Below are 22186 nucleotides of genomic sequence, written 5' to 3'. Positions count from 1 at the left end.
TTCGAAAAACCTAAATCAACGCGGACTAAGTCGCGGGCATCAGCTAGTTAAATCATAAGAACTGTTCAGTGATGGCAACTGGAAGTCTTTTTCGTATCTCAATGGCTAATTTAGTAGTACACATTGAATGAAAAACATACAGATATTCCGTACGCTCCATTATAGCGTAACATCTACCGTGGTGGGTGGTGCGTATTAAATACTAGCCGATGTCCGCGACTTCGCCCGCGTGGATTTAGGTTTTCGAACTCCCGTGGGAACTCTTTAATTTTCCGGGATAAAAAGTGGCCTATGTGATAATCCAGGATATTATCTATCTCCATTCCTTTCAGCCAAATCCGTTTAGTAGTTTTTGCGTGAAGGAGTAACAAACATACACACTTTCGGCTTTATAATATTAGTGTGATAGTGTGATGCTTTTCCGCACGTGTTTTAGCCCCGTAAATGCACTTTGAGTCGACCAATCACGGCAGCGCGGTCTTATGACACACAGTATGAAGAAGTTACAAAAATACTTCCTTCTTACATTTTTTAAATTCAGATATAAATTAATTGTTATTAGGTACTACGATCTCACCTGGTGGTAAATGATGATGCAGTCTAAGGGTGAGATCTATAGAGCGCGCTCTGCCTTTGCTTAGACTTAAGACAGAGTTAAAACGAGACAGAGCTATATCTCTCACATATATCTGTCTCGTTTTAACTCAATCTTAAGTCAGAGCAAAGTCAAAGTGCGCTTTATAGATTCCAGCCTAAGATGGAAACGGGCTAACTTGGAAAGGGTGATCGTTTTCTATGCGGCATCTAAATCGCTTGGTGGCACAGGAGGGTACCTGATAACTAGCCACGGCCGAAGCCTCCCACCAGACAAAATAGACTCGTGGGAAATATTTTTATACTTGTCATTTTAATAAACTTGCGGGAAAATGAAAACATTTAACAGGATATAAGTATTAATACAGCTTTAGTTTAGTTACTTCCTAAATATAAAATACTACCTAAGTATCTAAGATTCAATGATTGTTAACGCTGATTGTTAAAAAGAAAATCAATGTTATTCTTAACAGAGTTGTAGCCTAGCTGTGATAAACACCTTAATTAGCTATACTTACTATAATTGTCTACTCATAACAGTTACAATATAAAACTAACTTATTTGCTGACTTCATTTCTACTTATTTTAGACGCCCTAACCTCCCCTACCTATTGAATAGATTTTTCCACTTGTTCACCTGGGTGATCAAAGTGAAATCATGTCACCTGGGAATTACTCATATTACCTAACATTAGCGCAACTGTGGGCCGGCTAGAATTTCGTACTTTAATCAAGGTGTTTTTGAATTACTAAATGTTCTTGATATTATTAAGATGTTCTTTTCAAAGGTCTCTTTAAATGTTGAATTTTAAGGCCGTCTTAAGTTTGTGTTCTATCTATATTCACTTCGAAATTCTTACCAAATTTTTTTAAATAAGCATACGAAATATTAGCCGTTCCACTGTTATGCTAATCTTCAGGTGATGTGATTCCACTTTGATCACCCAGCAGAACAAATTGGTACAATCCCATTGAAAATGTACATCGATTTCAAACAAAAATTATGTTTTACTCTAGATGATGCCCACGACTTCGTTCGCGTGGGTGTGGGTTTTTTTGAAAATCCCGGAGGAACTCTGATTTTCCGGGATAAAAACTTGCCTATGTCAGTTTCCAGGATGCAAGCTACCTCTGTACCCATATAAATCGGTTAAACGGTTGGGCCTTTAAGAATCCAGAGGGAACTCTTTGATTTTCCGGGATAAAAGCAGCCTATGTCCTTCTCTGAGATATAAGCTAACTCTGTACCTACCCATCGAAATTGGTTAAACTTTAGGCCATGAAAGAGACCGCGTACCGGCAAGCGCAGTGTAGGACGACGACGTCCTGCCCGCTGGACCGATGACCTGAAGGTGGCGGGGAGCGGGTGTATGAGGAAGTCGGAGGACCGTGTTTGGTTTGGTGGCGCGCTCTTGGAAAGGCCTATGTCCAGCAGTGGACGCATACAGGGTGATGGATTGGAAGAGGCCACGAGTTGGATGCCTTTTCTGTAGCCAAGTTTAGGGCTAAGATCTATAGAGCGCACTTTGACTTTGCTCAGACTTAAGACTGTTAAAACGAGACAGCGTTATACCGCTGGCATAAATCTGTCTCGTTTTAACTGAAGTGCGCTCTATAGAATTCAACCTAAGCCTAGCTGCGGCTAGTCACCACCCTACCTACCGTCTTACGCATTAGTACGATCATCAGCAACTCGACGCCGTATCACTACTGAGCATGGCCCACCACCCAGTAATTCGTATTTGGCCATAGTCTACCACGCTGGCTGGCTTCAGAACGTTATGGAGAACTCAGGCATGCAGGTTTCCTCAAGATGTTTTAATTCACCTTTAAAGCAAGTGATACTTAATTGCTTAAAAGTTAAAACGCACGTAATCTAAAAATTTACGTTGAAATCTATAGAGTGCACTTTGAATTTGCTGACTGTTAAAAAGAGATAAGTGTTATACCGCTGGCATAAATCTGTCTCGTTTTAACTGAAACTCAAATCTAAGCAAAAGCAAAGTGCGCTCCATAGATTTCATTCTATTAGATTAAATGCCCGGGTCGAACTCCTGCCCCCGACTAGGGGGCCGATGTCTTAACCACGAGGCTATCACCGCTCTGGTGTACCATCAAGTGATAATTATTAATTTACCTACCTATATAAGTTCGCGACAGATCGACATGGCAATTAGGGTATGACCCGGGGGGAGGAGGACGCCCCGCACACCCGCACGTCGTCGCCTGCGCTATCCCGCACTGGAGCTGTCCGGGTGTGCGGGGCGTCCCCACCCCGATTGCTATGTCGACCTGTCGTGATTTCAGATTGAATAGGAGATAGGTTAAGGAATTATATCTAGTTACAATAAAACACAAGCTTTGTAGGCAATAACCAAATCTAGGTACTGTATATTTACAAAAAAATAAAATTAAGTTATTACAATTTTTTATATAAACTTACTAATATTGGTTTTTAAATTTTAGTTTATTTTTGAGTGTCTCAAGAGTTAAATAGATCCGTAATATAGTTAAATTAAATTAGACATCATTGTTCATTTTTTCATAAAATGGCCGATTCTGCTGTACACAATCTCTAAATTAAACTAAATTGAATGATCTAAATCTAATTATCGCAAGCTGTGGCAATCACGAAGTGGGTCCTACAATATAGCAATAATACTCGTATGTAACTCTTTCTTTTCGTGTAGCTAATTGTAACCTGTTGATTGTCCATTTAAATTAAAAAAAAAAAAAAATTAATCATAGGCTATCCTTTTTCGCAGGTAGTATAGTTATGGAAAAAGTAGCAATATAGGATTTAGATCCGTCATTTTAGTTTAGTTTATAGATGTGTATAAGAGAACTAGCCACAATATAAGTTGTAAAACAAAGATTAAGCTATAACGGTTCTGATGAATTAGGTACTGTAAAAATTGCGGCAGTTAGCTACCACTGGTTTCGTACAATCTCTATAGGTAATATTTTTCGAAAAAGTAATGTCTAAATGCAACTAATTTTTTAATTTTAATGGTGCTAATTCGGTTGTACACAATCCCTTAACTAAATTAAATGGTCTAAAAGTATAAACTTTTGCACCAATAAAATTGTGTACAACTGAGTCAGAACGAAAATACAGTTTTACTAAAAAATATATTATGAATGTAGGTGGAAGCGACGGGCCTGCCCGCGAAATTTACAAATTGCGAAAAACCAAATTAAATTTGAGTTTCGCGGGCAGGCCCGTCTCATGCCCCTTAAAGAAAACAATCCACTGAGACATTATGCTTACTTAAACAAAATAGGCTTTGTGTTTTGAATTAGGTTCAATAAATCCGTTAGTTCAATTACAAATGCATTTTCACACCTACAACTTGCAGCATACCAATGTTAAACTCATTTACACAGGGTGTTAAGTGGATCTTAAATAATTGTATCCACTCACAGTAACACATTATAAACAGCGGCAAACATTTTTTAAACACATTTACTTAAATGAATAAAACTATATAAGTATGTACACACAATAATAACAACATATTTAAATTCAGATTTTAACAACTTACCAGTGTTTACCCAATAAGTATTTTGTAATATAATTATATTATGTAGTGCAATAGTTCCTAAAGGGACTGACTGTTTATGTGGATGAATAAATAACGTTAATTTAACGCCAAAATAATACAGACCTAGGTATCCACTGCACTGCTAAAAGTAGGCAATAACAATAATATTCTATAGGTTATTCAAGCCTATATTATCTTAAGTTAATACAATGTGGCTAATTCTGTTGTACACAGTCTGAACGCTACAGATCTAAATCTAGTGTTATCCTTTTCCGCAGGGAGCATTATGAAAAGGAATAGCATTATAAGGGTGTAACCAGAACGCTTGCAAAAACGAAGACAGCTGATAGTATGGATGATTATTGATAAGATACCATAAAAAGTACGAAAAAAAAGATTAAAAATTCTGTATTTTTTTTAAAGTTCACAATATATGTATTGCAAATAAAACATCTGACTGACGCTAGAAATAAACGAACGTTCCGTAAACAGGTCACTCGAAGTCAATGCCACGTCGTAGGGTGGGACATTGACCCGAATTTTGCACGCTATACATAATACAAAACAGGAAGGACTATTCGCTGTCACTAAATGCCGGTTGGTTTGAAAAATACTAAAACTACAAAATAAGGCAAATGGTTATCGGCGCTGTATTTTGCTAAGGTAGTATTTTTGCTAGCGTTGTGGTTACACCCTGTATTTAGACCTTAGTTTTAGTTTACGACAGAATTAGCCACATTGTGAGTAATTCTGTCGAGTTAATTGCACAATCTCTAAACTAAAACGGCAGGCCTCAATTTTTTGCTAACCCTTTCATTATGCTCTCTATAGAAATGGAGAGCACTAAACTTAAATCTAGCAATTTAGTTAAGTTATGAGATCGAGTACAACCGAATTAGCCACATTGCCTTATTTTCAATTTGTTGTGATGTATTTAAAAACAATTAATTATTCAATTACAGTCTGTTGATAACAATTTTATTTTTTTAAATATTTTGTAGATATTCACGGAGATCACGCGTTTTACGAAGATCGATCATACAATATAAGGCTCATATCTATAGAGCGTACTTTGACTTTTCTCAGACTAAAGCTTCAGTTAAGGTACATGATTTAATTTGGTTTTTCGCAATTTGTAAATTAATACGACAAAGAAGCCTTATGACACTTTAATTGCGCCAATAGCAGTACAATTTTGCGGGCAGACCCGTCGCATCCACCTTAAAACGAGACGTTTTTATGTCAGAAGTATTAGCGCTGTCTGGTTTTGACAGTGTCTTGGGTCTAAGCAAAGTCAAAGTGCGCTCTATGGATCTCATTCTCAACCTCAGATTAGTCAATAGACTAATGTAATATTATTAGTATAATTGATTGTACATAATCTCTAAACTAAATTGACAGTATTGTATTTTACAACGTGGCTAATTATGTTGTACTTAAACTCTAAACTAAATTGACAGATCTAAATCTAGTGCTAAACTTTTTCGGAAGAAGTATCATGAAAGAGATAGCAATAAAATAACTGTCAGTGAAACGTTTAGACTGTGTACAACAGAATTAACCATGTGTTCCGTAGAATGAGATTGAATTAATTTTCTGTCCTGATTGGCCTGTCAATTTAGAGATTGACAACCAAATGATAACTTCATTCTAAATCTAGTTTAAACTGAATTTGTTCTTATTCTTCATCGTAAGTGGTTTAAAAGGAAAAATAACATTCCCTACACAAGTTTCGGTACCTACCTATTTTATTAATAGAATTTGAGATTTTTCACAACTGAAATACCAACTAAATCTTAAGTGATTCTTTTGAACTCTGCTATGACAAATGCCAAAAATAAAACAGTCAAAAGATACTTATTGTTCGCTTTTTTGTATAAAAAGCTGCCCAAATTGTTTTATATACCTTGAATCTAAATCATAAAATATCTAAATGGTTACCAGGGCAAGAGAGCGTAATAGGAGCCCGAGCACCAATCTTTTGGATCACTAGTGTTTTGGATTTGACCCAGAGCAGACTCATGCCAACATTCAGTGGACTTGTAGGTAAATATAGTGCTGGAGTGTTGGTGTTGATGAATGAATGAATGAATGAAGAGTAATTGTATTTATATTACGGTTTATTTCTCTATACCGACTGTGAACTGGCAACATGTCCTATCTCAAACTTTGACGATTTCACTTTAGGTAGGTATAGCTAGCTTGGAACAAAAATTTGAAAAGCACTTACACTAGGAGGCTTTATCTACACTGGCAAGCATATTATAAAATCACGATTGAAATTAGTTTTTCCTCCAAATAAATAATAACGAAGAGAAATAAAGTAAATAAACTTGTTAAAATTCACAGTTGCCAATTCACAGTCGATGATAAAACGAACGAAAAGTTTTACAAGAGTTGAAATCGTTCTACTTGTATAGATGGCACGAGTTATACCACTAATAATACACTGCTATGTATAATGTACCGGGATGACAAAAATGCGCGACTGATACAATATTGTGGCCAATTTATTATACACAGCCACTAAACCAAATTGACAGGTCTAAACCTGTGCTACGTTTTCCTGAAGCAGCATTATGAAATTGATAGCAACATTTTAGAGCTTGTCATTTTAGTTTAAAGATTGTGTACAAAATTGGCCACACTGTCAAATAACCTGTTTATGAATCGTATAAAAATATGAATCACGCGTAAGAGATTCGAGATTAAGGGCAAACGCAGACAGACGGAGTGGAATGAAGTAGTCATTTTGATAAACATCTAAATTCAGCTTTATATACTTTGACATACCAACCTGGTATCTGAAATATTTTGCAATGTAATATAAAACAACAAGCGCAACGCCGCCCTTACGCCAAAGAAATAAAGCTTAGTTTGAGTTGTCATCAAAAAAAGACACCGCGTCTCGGCTCTGCCGGTGTGCGTTACGCCTAAGGCACCAAAACAGCAAAAGAAGCTATTATACCACTATTTCAATCGCCATAAAAATTCTATAGAACCACAAGTGAAATATCTATCAGATGGTAGATACATTTAATATACCTATTATGTTTTTATAATGGAATAAAATAATAAATATTTTTAAATGCGTATCCACTCTTATCGGTCTAAAAGTTATATCGCATGTAATCGAACCGATCCACGTTTGATAACTAAGCTTGAAATATAGGATATACCAGAAATACTTGCGTATTTTTAACACGATAGTATATACGCAACACAATTTTTAAAAAATACGAGTAAACGAAATACTACGCTATACAAACTAATTAATCAGTTCAGAAAAAAAATACGTGAATTCTATTTGGCGTTCCACATCGGACGGTAGCCTCGCAAGCCAAAAGCCTCAGGGTTGTTCAGACGCATATTGGCTTAAACCTTAGCCGAACTACCCTGAGGCAAGTTCACGTCTCATACAGTGACCGGCAAATATCTTGAGCTAAAACTGTGTAGCGGGAGAAAACGAAAGCAACGCGGGAAACCAGAACAGACTGATCAACCAATTGCGTTCACCCGCGCGGTAGAAATTCCCTCGAGCACCATTTCGTCAGCCAAAGAAACCGGTCACTGTATGCCGTAAAGTCTGTTCGCTAACATAGTGTCGCTAAACCCGCAAAAGCACTTATTATTTTCCTTTTATTTTATTAATTTATTGTTTGTTAAATAAATGTTTTCTTGTCTAAGACTATATTATTCTTATGGTTATTGGAATAAAATACAAACATGAAAAATAAACAAAAGTTAGGTAACTTTTTTCATGTTTGTATTTTCAATCATTATGTTAGTGAACAGACTTTACAGTCGTGTTCGGTGTGAACACGCCTACTTATGCTAAATTATTCGACGAGCAATAGAGCTCATTCGGTTGAACACAAATCTCAAAACTAAACTTTTTTATAATGACATTTGCTAACCTGCCAGTTGGATTGTACTCAGTGTTTTAGTCACGAGATTTGTGTAGTCCGAATTAGCATCAATATAGTTCTATACCTACTATGCGTTTCAACTGTGAAAACCCTGACATTATTTGAAATGACGAACTATGCGCGCTGTGACCTGTACCTACCTTTAGTATAAGATTTTACTTCTCACCAATTTCGATAGTATTCGAGGGTCGAAACAAAATAACGTCAAAGTAAAATGGATCTAAAGTCACTTGGTTTAAACTTTAAAGTCAAAAATTCAGTGCCATTGATTTTAATTTAGCACCTTTTCCGTTTGGAGCGCTGGCTGTGAATAAATGTACATACTTGAGCATAAAAACGAAGTAGTTAAGGGCTATTTTACTTTAACGCTAAAGTGTTTCGACTCTGAAATACTATCAACGTTGGTGAGAATTAAACTCTCATACTGAGGGTACTGAAGGCGTTCCACTCACGCGGTGCGGTCGATTACTGTACCTTACCAATGATCCTTACATTTGAAACGCATAGTATATAGTGCGAGTAAAACAAGTACTTCAACATGAACACAAGGCGTATGGCTGCGCATTGTACAAAAACAGATCTCAGTCGGGCTTGTGTATTTATACTAGTCTACTTGCGTAAAGCATGTTGCAACTTCAGATTGGACTACTTGTTTTGCGATCGCTGTATGTGCGCGTGAAAGGCCGCTTCCCGTCGTTTCCGGTGGTTACCAGTTCAAGGGCGCGCGGGGTAGGCGGGCGAGCTGAGCGTCACCTGCGGCGTGTTGAGCACAGAGCTACTCGGCGACATGCACTCCTCCTGGGAATTCTCGCCGTCCAGGTCGGGCATACTTATATCCCCAAAGTCTGGAATATTCCCTGTATACGATATTAGCTGATTCCCTTCAGCTGAAAGTTACCCAAGAAAAAAATTATTAATAGACAGCTGCAGTCGAACTACGTACGTACGCTACGATCTCAAATACAGGGTGTAACCAGAACGCTAGCAAAAAGGAAGACAGGTGATAGTAGTGATTGATAATTACTGATAACATAAAAAAACCAAGAACAATTTTAAATAATATATTGCAAATAAAACATCTGACTGACGCTAGAAGTTAACGAACGTACCGTAAATAGGTCACTCGAAGTCAATGCCGCATCCTAGGTGGGAGTTTTGCACGCTATACGATGCGGGTTTGAAAAATACTAAATCACTAAAACTACAAGATAAGGCAAATGGTTATTGGCATTGGATTGTGTTAAGGTAGTATAATTATAACGCTAAGTTTTTGCTACGGTTCTGGTTACACCTTGTATACTGTGGTGTTGATTCGTACATATCAAAGATAAAACGAATTAAAGTTCAGTGAGTCTATTTCTTTCTACTTCAATAAGAAAAGGACAAGAATTGAAGTCTTGTACTTATAATAATTAATCGCTTGGACATATCCCACGTACCTTTCATGCAACATGCCTAAAAATATACATAATAATTAATTATTAAGCATAATATTACCTTACTTGACTTATATTTTTGTCCTTTTTTCATTGATATACAAAGAGGCAGATGTAAATTAAGTAAAATAAGAATTAGGTGTTGTATATCTTGCTTTATACCAATATTGCTTGATATATCTATTCGAAGACTAAGCTAAAAATCATACAAAATTTCTAAATGATAAAATAAATCTGGGACGATTACGCATATTATGCGCGATTAATATTTTATACAAACTACGGAATATCAGCAAAATAGTCGATAAAATCGAAGCGATAAAATACATTGGCAACAGTACTTAGAACAAAATAATCATTAGGTACTAGTTATCTGTTATGTCATGTTGTATATTATAATTATATTTTTGTTAGTTACATCGAGCACTTTCAAATTAAACGAGAATTAATGAATATTTTACCCGTAAAAAGTAAACAAATGGTATACAGCAAATATTACTTGAAAAAAAAGCTCAGAAATTGACCTTAAGGTCAAGTACCCCGGAGCCTGTTTTTTGACCAGAAAGTAAAAAAAAACATTGTAAAATTGGAGTCTGTCTGTAAAACTGTCTGACACGTTTATGCCCAAAATAACTTTCAATTAAACTAAAATACAAGCTAATGCGTTTTCGTGCAGTAAACTACTGTAGCATTAATTAAAACTATAAATAGTGCATTAAAAATAAACTGATTGCAGGATTATTATCACATAACGCCCGCATAAGAGAGCTAACTCAAATGCTAAACTTAAAAACTATATAACGTTCAATTGCGTAGAATATAAATTAATCAAAAATATGCTAATGTCTCTTTAATCGGTCACATAGTATGACCTTAAGCATTTAGTGCTTACAATATTGATACTTATTATATTATATTCTATATGCCTAGCTTATATAATATACTATAATAAATAGGAGATACTACACTATCAATTTATACGCGACATTGAGGAAATATTTATAGTATCGCAAAAATATTGGTATTCTGGATGTTCCTGAAATCCAAAAATACCAGTATTACTATCAGAGAGATATGTCCACTTAATTTCACTATAAGTAGGTATTATGTACGAAAAGAATAAAAATAAATAAATACCAGAATCACTAAAAGGCATTTAATGATAGTGTAGCATGTCCCAATTCGTTAATTTAGATACAATGTTGCAAAAAATAATAGTGGTAAAGCATAAGAGGTCTGAAATAAGACATAATTCTGTCGTAGTGGCGCATTTTGGTAAAATGTAAAAAATGGAAGGTAGGTTATATCATCTTAACTTGGTTCGGAGGAAGGTGACAACACTCGCAGCACATATTTGTATGTCACTTAAGAGGTTATCAAATTGTAAGCATATTATTGTGGAAATAAAAATTGAACTCTCCACATATAATCAATAACAAAATAAAACTAAATGACCTTTGATAATTTGGTAGATAATTCTTTGAAAAAAGTTTTCTTCTCTGAACTCATTCCCGAATTTTTGCACTTTTTTCAGACAAAAAATGCTAGTATGTTTCATTTTAAAAGCATGTTAGGAATATATTAATTAACTCAAAATAATTCGCAACCTTTGGACCCTGAATAAAGCTAACTGAGCTCTTAAAATCTACTTATGTAATTACATGCGATAGTCCAAATAAAGCTGAAGAATATATAAAAATCTACTGTAATCGTGCATTTAAAATTATTATTAATCATCTACAGGATCTATAACCACTACGACAAACATTAAAATTACTACCATCGTCCTCGCTAAACGGGCTTTGGTTGCGAATTTCGTCGCCGCTTACATTCGAAATCTCACTTTTCAGCTTCTTCGCTTTAAATTAACAATAAAACAATTACACATCATATCAACGATTCTATATACTTTGTTGAGATCAATACAGCGTACTTTGACTTTGCTCAGACTTAAGTACCAGTTAAAATGAGATGGATTTATGTCAGCGATATAATGCTGTCTCGTTTTAACAGTGCCTTAAGTCTAAGCAAAGCCAAAGTTCGCTCTATATATCTCAGCTTTATAGTTCTTGCATTTCACGAGTGCGCGTGGCTCATGCTTGTGTCGTGACTTCGTGAGTAAAGTTAATGTGTGCATTGCGCTTGCTCGCAACTGATTGGTCGTATAGGCACGCACACTTACGCAATGTGCTTGTATACGATAAGCACAAGTAAAGCTCACGCGTACTCGTAAATTGCAAGAACTATACAACAATTCCTAACCTAAGAATTCCTAAAATACATTATAGGTATCCTAACTTATGCACAGACGACGTAACAGATTTGATTCGACGGTTTTTGGTAGGTTTACGTATTCCACAAGTTGCAGAACGAGAAGAATCATATCTGGTATCCTGATCCCTAATTCTATCGTAGTCCGTAACCAGGTATTATATTCACCCATTACCACAAAATAAAGTCCAAAACGATATTTGGAATGCAGCGGACCAGCGTTTTCCGTTTGAGGAGGTGAGGTAGTTAGTTCGCTGGCGTTGTATCGCTGCTACCGATCAGCCAATCAAAATCAATCATCGGATACTGTTTTGTTGTATCTACAATTAACATAAACGTAAAAAACTCAGGACACTAGTACATGTTATAATCTAGAGCCGTCTCGATCCACCGCCCGAAGTCATTGTGTATTTTCTGGGGCCTTGTTATACCGTAATTTTTGATCGTTGGTATAACCTTTTATATTGAAAAATATTGAGAAGTAGCGAACAAAACGACGTAATTGCAAGAAATAAGTTTTTACAGGAGCATAAAACTGAAGGAAAACTGTTAAAACGTAACTGCAATTGTACCGTTTTAATCGAAATCACGAATTTTATAGTTAGCGCAGTTTTCGGTCGTTTTGCTTAGAAATGAATTCAGATAGTGGACATATAATGTCCGGATTAATTGTTATTATATAAAAAAAATGTATTTTGATCAGAAGTGTAACTACACCGTTTTTTTCGCCAGCTCCTCAAACTTGATAATTAATTACAAACATAGTAGATAACTTAAACCCATTACTCCTTCTAGGCTTCTCGTCTCCGCCTTATCAGATTACGGCAGTCTTTTCAAAATTTTGCGTTGTGTTAATTTGATTTAAAAAATTAGTTATAGTAACTTACCATTGTTGCTAGTCTTAGCCCGTTCGTCCGACGTATTGTAAGCAAGCCCATAGAATGGATCGTCTGATCCGAAAAGCTGTAAAATACAAACAAAAAGTTGCATTGATCAATCAATCAATGAAAAATCAAATATACAGAATGTCGCATAATAAGGGCAAAAGCGGAAATAGATGTTCTTCTTTATAACCGTAAACTACTTCGATATGTAGGAAAAATCCTATTTGCCAAGATTACATTATACAGGATACTATATTATATTCTTTAAGTATGTAATGTAATATGTAATTTACTTACGTAAATTTTAACATGACTAAAAGTCGGAATCCAAGGTAGCAAGCAGTATTTTTTATGACATACACCAAGGCATACCTACCCACTATGTACTTACATAATACATAAAATAAACTTTATAGTAGTTATATTGAGTATCCAAATATAATAGTAACTCGTAATATATATTTATATTTAATCTATATCTTTTAGAATATGCCGAATAAAATGATTTATAACGAAAAATATTCGAATAATATAAAACTTGAATCGAACAGACAAAAAAATCGATAAAATTACATCTAATTCTTCATTCTCTTTAGTATATTTTAAACGTATATTAAGAATCTTAATATACAATGTAACCCGTAATATATATTTTATAATATATATGTTTTAGACAAAAACTATTTTGATAAAAAATTACATCTAATTCTTCTTTCTTTTTAGGTATATGTTTTTAACCGTGCTTAGACAAGCAACATTGTACATTCATGTATATTTCATTGTTAAAAATTCTATTTTATGGAAATAATTAATTAGTATTGCGCCGATAAAGCTCTTAAATTAATTACATTGTCTTTGGTATGGTGAGAAACTGGTCTTACACTTTGTTCAATCTGAGGACAATACAGAAGTACATTTATTGCATAGTTCTTATAATTCGGACATCCGAAACAGGTCAAAAGCGATTTTTTTTTTAAATTTACCTTTTATAAAAATAATGCGGTAATAAATTGGTATAAACAAAAGCGAATTCAATGCCGCTTGAGTTACAAAAAAAAGTGGTCAAGTGTGACTCGGTTTCGGCCACAAAGGGCTCTGTACTATTGTACAAGATATACCTAACACTTTTATGTAGAAAACTGCAAGTTAATGACGGACTGCGAATTCTACGAATTCACGGTTTTCGGATTTTTCCTTTACTTGTGCTATAAGACCTACCTACCTGCTACATGATTCTAGATCAACGGGAAGTACCCTATAGGTTTGTCAAGAACAGACATGTCAAACAACAAAGTGATCCTATAAGGGTTCCTTTTTCCTTTTGAGGTACAGAACCCTAAAAAACAAGGAAACAGGTAAACTGACAAACGCTGATGACATCCTGCTTTAGCACGAATAAATTATTGTAAGTATAGACCAACTTTTAACTGGAATAGTCAATAGACATATTAATACCTAGTCATGAACAAAATTATATATGATCGGGTTTTATAATTATATGCATGGAAAGAGTCAATATCAAATAACCGTGCCGCAGGTCTTATACGAAATCAGTAGCAAATAGTGATAGTATTGGATTATTGTAATTTAGAACCCGTTATTACGTAGCCGCTCGAAGGGAATGCGACGGCCGACGGCCCGAGGCACGGGTCTCCGCACGCGTTCGCCACACGTTGGTTGCAACGTGACTTCGAGCCGCTCTAGTTTGCGCTACCAACATAACCGCGAGAACACTCCGCTGTTTACATCGCACTACGCTTGTGTGCGCGTCTCGCTGCTACTGTGTGTGAGTGAACAAATGAGCCTGTGTGCTCCGTTCACACAGACGCAATCCAAATAATCGCGCCATAATATAATACAAGAGTATCTATATACTAGTACCTAAAGAGTCGAGACTAGGATAACATACACTGGGTTGGAGTACAATTTGATTAAAGATTCGTGACTTTTTGACACGCAACTGAAGGTTCATTAAATCGATAGTTTGCAAAATTGCGCTGAGAATACCATTATAGTAGTAGGTAGGTAGCTAAAGAAAAATAATAATTCAAATTCTATATTTAGTATTATTTTTAGTTTTCCCCTTCATTAATTTTTATGATTCATAAAATAGCATCATAATTATTTTTGTTCTGTACATCACTATAATTAACACATATTATGAATAAATTACTTTGTTATTGTTATATTACAATCAAATAATCTATACTATTACTAGTCTATATTAAGGTGGATGCAACGGGTCTGTCCGCGAAATTCATATTTAAATTGGTTTTTCGCAATTTGTAAACTAATACGACAACGTAGGCTTATGGCACTTTAATTGCGGCAATGGCAGTATCATCCTCACAGGTTTATATAAAAATCTTTACTTGAATAAATAAACCTGTGAGGATGATACTGCCACTGGCGCAATTAAAGTGCCATAAGCCTACCTTGTCGTATTAGTTTACAAATTGCGAAAAACCAAATTAAATTTGAAATTCGCCGGTAGACCCGTCTCATGCCCCTTAATCGAGATACGCCGTACACTATCGATCTTGTCATGTCATATCATAAAATGTACTCACCCCTAGCAAGGTGTTGGTGTCCAAAGAGTAGGTGTCACTTCTGAGCAGCTCTCTGAGTGAATCCAAGTCTGTTTGCATCGTATCTAAATGATCGTCAATGTCATTCCTGGAATTTTAATTAACATTAAACAGTTTTTAATTTATTTTTAATTTGTTGTTGCGTAATATAGAAATGGGTTAAAAAGCGCATCTTTTTCCTAGTTAGAAAAAAACATTTCAAAATGGAACTTTCGGTTTTGAAACTTCTATAGTAAAAAATAACTTATTTATCTTTTATTCTATAGTAATGACTTGACTTTACCTGAGAGATACAGAAGAATAAAGCAATTGCCTATTTAAGACAAAATGCAGCAATATTATATATCAATGTAGCAAGATCTAAAAAAGCTGTGTAATATCATATACTTCTAATCAAATGATATGTTTGGCTACTTGAGCTGCTTTTTCTGAATTAGATGATGCCTGTGATTTCATTCGCATGGATTAGGTTTTAAAAACCTGAAGGAACTTTTTCTTGAAAAATAGGATAAAAATTAGCCTGCATCCATCTCCAGGATGCAAACTATCTCTGTTCTAAATTTCGTCAAATTCAGTTAGACGCATGGGCTGTGAAAGGTAACAGACAAGCAGACAGACACCCTTTCACATTTATAATATTAGTATGGATTATCATTTCATTTCACGTACTTGTTGTTGTGTAAATTTGATCCAAAGTGGGAAGGAAATTCTTCCCGATTTTGACTGATGTTATCCCTCCTACACCTGAATACCAAAATTACATTTTGTCAAAATTATTGATTATTACAATTCGTATTTTCCTTGACCATATCTGTCTGTTGAAAATACACTTGACCGCAAACAGAAAAGCCTTTCGCTATAACATCATTAGGTAGTAGGTACTGCAAACACACTTTCAAAGAAAAAATAGTTATATCACAAAGTTCTCATGGGATTAATAGTTGGTTATTTTTGAAAAGAAGTGATGAATATTTACTTTTGCTTTGAAGGAAAGATAGATAAATGCCAGGAGGGTATTTAAAAATATATACACATAGCAAAATAATAGATAAAACATACTCAAAGAAAAAATGAAAGCTAATAAATATATCTATTGTACTCACATAGCTTGTAACCTATTGACACTGGCATTATTGCTCAAGGTAGCCAATGACATATTGCTCCAATCCAAATCATCTTGCAGTTCTGTCTTAATGTCTGCTAGGTTTAAGGTGCATGTGTTTTCCTCCGTATGTTTCTTTGCTTTCTTTGCAAGTTTGCTGTTTGTTTTGCCATTATTCTCTACCTTAATATTAATGCCTCCAAACATTTTATCTTTAGTGGTTTGTTCCCCACTGAGTATGTTCTCTGAAAGTGTGTTTATTTCATCGGCTGTATTGACACCAGCATCGCTAACTGAGTCGTCGCTTGCAAATATTTCAGCGGGGAGCTTGAAGTCTGCCGAAGGTTGTATTAAATGGAAATTGCTGGGTGAGAGTAAGGTCTTTACACTCCCTGACACAATTTTCGGTCCACTGTTTCTCGTCTTTGATTTGGATGTACCGGGGGATGTGTTTACATTGTTCATGAGTTGTTCTATAGATGGGTTGGTTACAGGAGATTGTGACGTCAATGTAGGAGATGGGGATGACACTATAGGTGGAGTGTCAGGTATCCTCAAGTAGTTGTTTGTATTGTTTGCTGAAAACGATAATCTGTTACGATCGAAGGGTATTCAAATTAAAAAACATTATCTATACTAATATTATAAATAGGTAAAGTTTGTAAGTTTGTTTGTAGGAAGTCATCTCTGGAACTACTGAACCAATATTGAAAATTCTTTCACCAGTAAAAAGTTTTCTTTCTGAGTGACAAAGGCTATATTTTCGAACAAATTAGAGATCTCTACGAAAATTGTAATAAGCTACCCGTGTGAAGTCGAGGAGGGTTGCTAGTAGTTAATATTCAACAGAATTAGGATGTTAGCTGTGGTACCCAGTTTACAGTGTACACACAAGTCCAAAAATCTGATTTTAAAGTATGAACATATCAAACTTGAAAAAAATTGGAACTGGAATAAATATTTATTGTTCCATGACTAAAATTTTATGCTCAGTTTGTTTTATGAATAATTACTTATTCTGACTTATTTATTCAAGTTCTTAAGGCTCATACTGCAAAATCTGCTTGTATCTGCTTGTCAATCTGTGCTCTGGTATACCCATATGATAAGTCCTTATTATTTGTGTACCAGACACTACAGTCTTAATGAACGCAAGATTCGCCTGTAACATCAGTCAATAAGATGGGTAGAATTTAGTTCATTTTTAAAGAACAGATTTTGCTGTATAAGCTTGTACAGGTAGGTCTTCTTGATGTTCTTTCCTAAATAAACAGGATCTGAGACAGTTAAGAAAATATTTTCTTAACTGATCCAAACGGGTAACCTGGTTACTAGTTAGTTACAAGGCAAATATATAATGTAAACATAACCTACCTGCTTCTGTGTCATCACCATCCTCCATTGTGACATGATATTGTTCTGGATCAGCGTTTTTGCGAGAGTTTGATGTTTGGTTGTTGTCAGAATCCAACACAGATATATACACATATCTAGATGGATCCAGCGAATCCTGGGATGCTTCATTGTGTAAGATGTCATCGTGGGCAAGCTCATGAATGGTTGGTCCATCCTCCTAAAAGTTAAAAATGTAATTACTTACTTTTACATTTAAAAGTTAAAAATATAATTATTAATTAATTATAAAAGTTACAAATATAATTGTTAATGTAACGAATTCAATACCGAATAATTTTAGGAAAAAAAAACTGGTCAAGTGCGAGTGAGACTCGCACACGAAGGGTTCTGTACCATACAGGAAATAACACTATAATTTTTTTTAATTTTTGTGGCAACCATTTTGAAATATTTATTATTTGTTGTTTTAACAGCTATAGAAACACACATCTGTGAAAATTTCAACTCTTTACCTATTACCTTTCTCAAGATACGGCCTGCTGACAGACAGACAGATGAATGCACAGACCAACAGCAGAGGCTTAGTAATACAGTCTTGTTGGCACCCATCTGGTACAGAACCCTAAGATCTACAACTGAACTGTACCACCACTTCTTTTCTTAGTAATCACTATGTATTTATATATATAAGATAGTTTATGAGTTTCTAAAGTTCAATTACTCATTAGCCAAATAATTAGATTAGACTGTAATTTATAATGAGTTAAATACATATTTATTACAATAAAAATAAACTGTCATTTCTATAGATAGACATAATATATGCTGTTATTCAACAGTTTTTTACTACTATAGACCCAGCACTGAATTCCTATGTCTATGAATTCTTTGTCTATGAATTGTCTATTCCTATGAATATTGCTTAAATGAATGTTTGTTTACTTGAACACTTTCTCTCAGGGTCAAGAGACTACTACAGTATTAGACCCAAAAATTGAATAAGTGGGCTATTATACCCCTATTCAAGTGTTAACAGGCACTGCTTGACATCTTCCCCTAACTTTACTCACAAAAAATTTAAGAATTTTGGTAATATACAAAAAAAAACAGGTACTTCTTTGCTGAAAACGATAGCATTATTACCCTTTCGACCTATCAATTTAGTTTTGTTTAAATATTGGCATAAACAAATTAGCACCAATGAGTTTTTGAGTGAAGTGCAAGAGGCGCAAGCACGAAGTAATAAATACTTCATAATTTTGAGCTTTACGGAACAAGGATGTTGACCTATGTGATTGCTGAAAACTGCAGACTAGATTGCATGATATAACTCAACTATTGCTAAAGCTTCAACTTTTCTGTCAGTTACTGTAATGGATGATTTGTTAGTACATGTAGAAAAAAACAAATTATATATATTACAAACCAGATTATCATCTGCCAATTCTTCCAACAAGGCATCTTTGTCTAGCTTAATATTCTTCAGCTTGCCCGGGTAACCGCTTTCATTTGCAGAGTTGTGAGCAGCGTTGTTTATCATCAATTGGTACGGCCGTTTAACTCCTACGTTATTGCTGCTTGAGTTGGGAGCCCTTGTTGGTTGCACGAGGGACATCAAGAATTGTATTAGCTGAAAAGAACAATTTTTTCTGTAGCCACAAATAATGTTCATATGATCCTCTTAGAAGACTGACAGAAAACTAAGGCATTTTTATTAAAATTGTGTTAAAAATACATATCAATAAAATAGACTGACAGAAGGTATTTTTGATTTTTTATCAATATTGCCCCTATGATCCAGATGGATTATATCTAGATTTCTCTTGTATGAAGTATTGTTTTAAGCTGTGATAATAGGATAACTTAAGGATAGATAATAAATAATATAAAAAATGATGCTTACATTGTTTACAATTTGCTGTTGCTTGATATGCTTCTGCCGTAGAATAGCAACCTCCCTCCATAGAGCTTCATTTTCCTGCTTCATTGCACTAAACTTAGCATCAAGACTCTCTTGTTTGCCTTTCATTTGTTTTACATCTGCTAATACTTTGTTCATGAGCTCAGGCTTTAGGAGAATTTTCTCGCCACTTTCATTGCTTGCTACTAGTGACTTGGGATTTGCAATCTTCCTTTTAATATGCTCTAATAGATAGGCATGGCCTCGCATGAAGCATGGGTGACAAAATTCTATCTCATCTTTTTCATATCTTAAGCCACCATTTTCAACAGATGTTATTTTATGGAATCCATACATATTCAATTGCCTAATAAAGCTGGCCATATTGTTATGTTTGTAATAAAGTGGTAACAGTTCTCTGGCAAAGTCTGCTTGATTCTTTATAACAAAAGTTTTCCCACCCTAGAAGGTATGTTGTATGGTATTAATTTTATGGTTCTTAGTTAGCATATTATTTAGTATAGTAAGTACTAATTGCTCAGGCATCAGAAAACCCCAAAATAAAGAAGTGAATAAATATTTGTGGCTTTATAGTGCCCCACTGTGTTCCAGAGTAGTAAATTCAATCAAAAATGCCATGTAACATTTCCATTTGTTTTGATGAAACAAATTTCTGGTGTGTATTATGAAAGAGTTTTTGTTGTAGTTTCTACTTAAGTATTTCTTTACAATAAGTAATACATATTATACAAAATTGACTGTCCCACTTTTACTTGGTAATGGAAACAATATGTAAGAAATTATAAGAAGTCCAAAGACCTAATGCACGTAAGTTATTGATTTTTGCATTCAATACCTAATCAAAGTTAACTTTCTTTTTTTTCTCTCTCGTCTGGCTTTACAAAGATTAGCCAATGTCAAATTTTTGTAGTTATTTGTAACAAGTTAGTTAAACTATACAAGTATGGACCCCGTCTATGCCGGCGCCCGCCAACACACGCACCTTTATAGAGCGCCTTCCAGTTAGTTTTAACAAATCAAACACTCCAAAAAGGCAGAGCACACCTGCCGGCTAACACCAACACAGACAAAGTCCCAAAGTTAACTTAATAATGACTTAAGGCTGATATACATTTTGCAAAACTTCACAGAATGTGTACCAGGTTTAGTTCTGCTTTTTTGCTTACTTAAGAAAGGTTTTTTGTCAAGCAATATAGGACTTGTATGGCATCAGTCAAATATTATTGGAAGATTTAAAAAGCTGTAGTATATGTTGATCCATTACCCCTAACATTACAGTAAATATAAGGGTAGATGGAATGGTTACAGGACCAGATGGGATATTAAAAATCAACAATGGTATTGCCAATGAACTTAAGTTTGAGATAAATTCTATTCTTCATAAAATAACAATAAGTATACCTACTTCAAATAGTTATGAAACGTAATGGAAAAGTACTGTTTACTAATAGCTAAAAATCATGAAACAACTTAATGTTGATCAGTAATCAACCTTTGATCAACCTACATAGCATTAATAGGTACTTCATGGTGAAAGTTAAGGGTTCATACAAAGTATCTTGTAAAAATCTAAAAGCATGGTATAAAACGTGACATGTTCAACTATTTATTTATTGAATTCCCAATGACGAACTGTCAGCTGCTGCGGACTGGACAGCTTGTTTTTACCGACTTTCCAATGAAATATTGGAAATTATATCGTAGTCAAGGTGAACCATTTATTAGCTACCACCGAGGAACAGAGAAATTTTTCAAATAAATCTACAATAAACACTCACAGGGCTCCATGATATCAAATGATTGGTCTCTGAATCATTAACCAATTTCCATAATTTTCCCAAAAATGCTGGGACACTAGCCCCAATTTCCACCACTGAACGCATTTTAGATTATTCAGTGTAATATTTTATGCACAGTAATTATTTATAGGTTCTGTAAATCTCTGTAAACGATATTTTGTTGAAATACGTCTCTATTCACAAGTCGCCATTTAATTTACTAACACATTCACAAATGTATTTTATAGTCAGTCAATGCTGAAGTAAACAGCACACATATACAACTTTTATTTTGTATATAGAACGAAGTACCAACCGTGTCGGCAAATCAAAATAAATGTGTTCCCGAAACTGTAAACTTTGTGGTGCGTTCAAGTTAATATTATTGAGTATTAAAAGATAGTGATGACGGGTAACTTTAGAAACGCGTCAAACAAGATGAAATCGACGGTAAAATAGTAAAATGGTAAAATGGACCACTGCGACCATATTATATGGTCCAAGCTCTAGCTCTACTTTGGCACTCGAAGCGGGATAGCGATAAGTACCTATTCATTTTACATCAAATAAAACTTTTAGTATTAGGTTATAGATGCACTTAAGCGATCTATTATAATATAAATATATTCGTGGCACTAGTTTCATTGTCCTTAAACGAATTTTGATTATTTAGTTACTTTACATAAATCATCCATTTCATCCGTTAAATTCGTTTTTCATTGACTTACTCTATGGTTTTATTATGTCAAAGACCGGATTCGTGGTCTGTGGTCAAAGATGT

General features: G+C 34.7%; 1 protein-coding gene across 12 annotated transcripts; it reads right to left on the bottom strand.

The window, feature by feature from the left end:
- Window positions 1–27: 27 nt before the first annotated feature.
- On the bottom strand, window positions 28–21654 carry LOC123871880 (heat shock factor protein). Of its 12 annotated transcripts, none has more exons than XM_045915964.1 (11): window positions 21406–21653; window positions 19610–20068; window positions 19133–19336; window positions 17725–17923; window positions 16352–16928; window positions 15918–15992; window positions 15231–15336; window positions 13509–13553; window positions 12664–12739; window positions 11232–11363; window positions 28–50 (listed from the first exon to the last, which is right to left on the bottom strand). In XM_045915964.1, exons 1-10 carry the CDS (start codon window positions 21508–21510, stop codon window positions 11239–11241), a joined length of 1971 nt encoding a protein of 656 aa, XP_045771920.1. In that variant the 5' UTR covers window positions 21511–21653; the 3' UTR covers window positions 28–50; window positions 11232–11238. The 12 variants fall into 12 exon arrangements, with proteins under 12 accessions (XP_045771920.1, XP_045771862.1, XP_045771871.1 ...); XM_045915906.1 differs by lacking the exon at window positions 28–50 and adding an exon at window positions 3321–8956 and having other exon boundaries at window positions 11286–11363; XM_045915915.1 differs by lacking the exon at window positions 28–50 and adding an exon at window positions 3321–8956 and having other exon boundaries at window positions 11286–11363; window positions 13542–13553.
- Window positions 21655–22186: the final 532 nt, after the last annotated feature.

Source organism: Maniola jurtina, chromosome 2, assembly GCF_905333055.1.
Source record: "Maniola jurtina chromosome 2, ilManJurt1.1, whole genome shotgun sequence".
In the NCBI taxonomy this organism is placed as follows: Eukaryota; Metazoa; Arthropoda; class Insecta; order Lepidoptera; family Nymphalidae; genus Maniola; species Maniola jurtina.
Note: the sequence above shows the minus strand (reverse complement) of the source record. Positions and strands in the feature narration are given on the sequence as shown.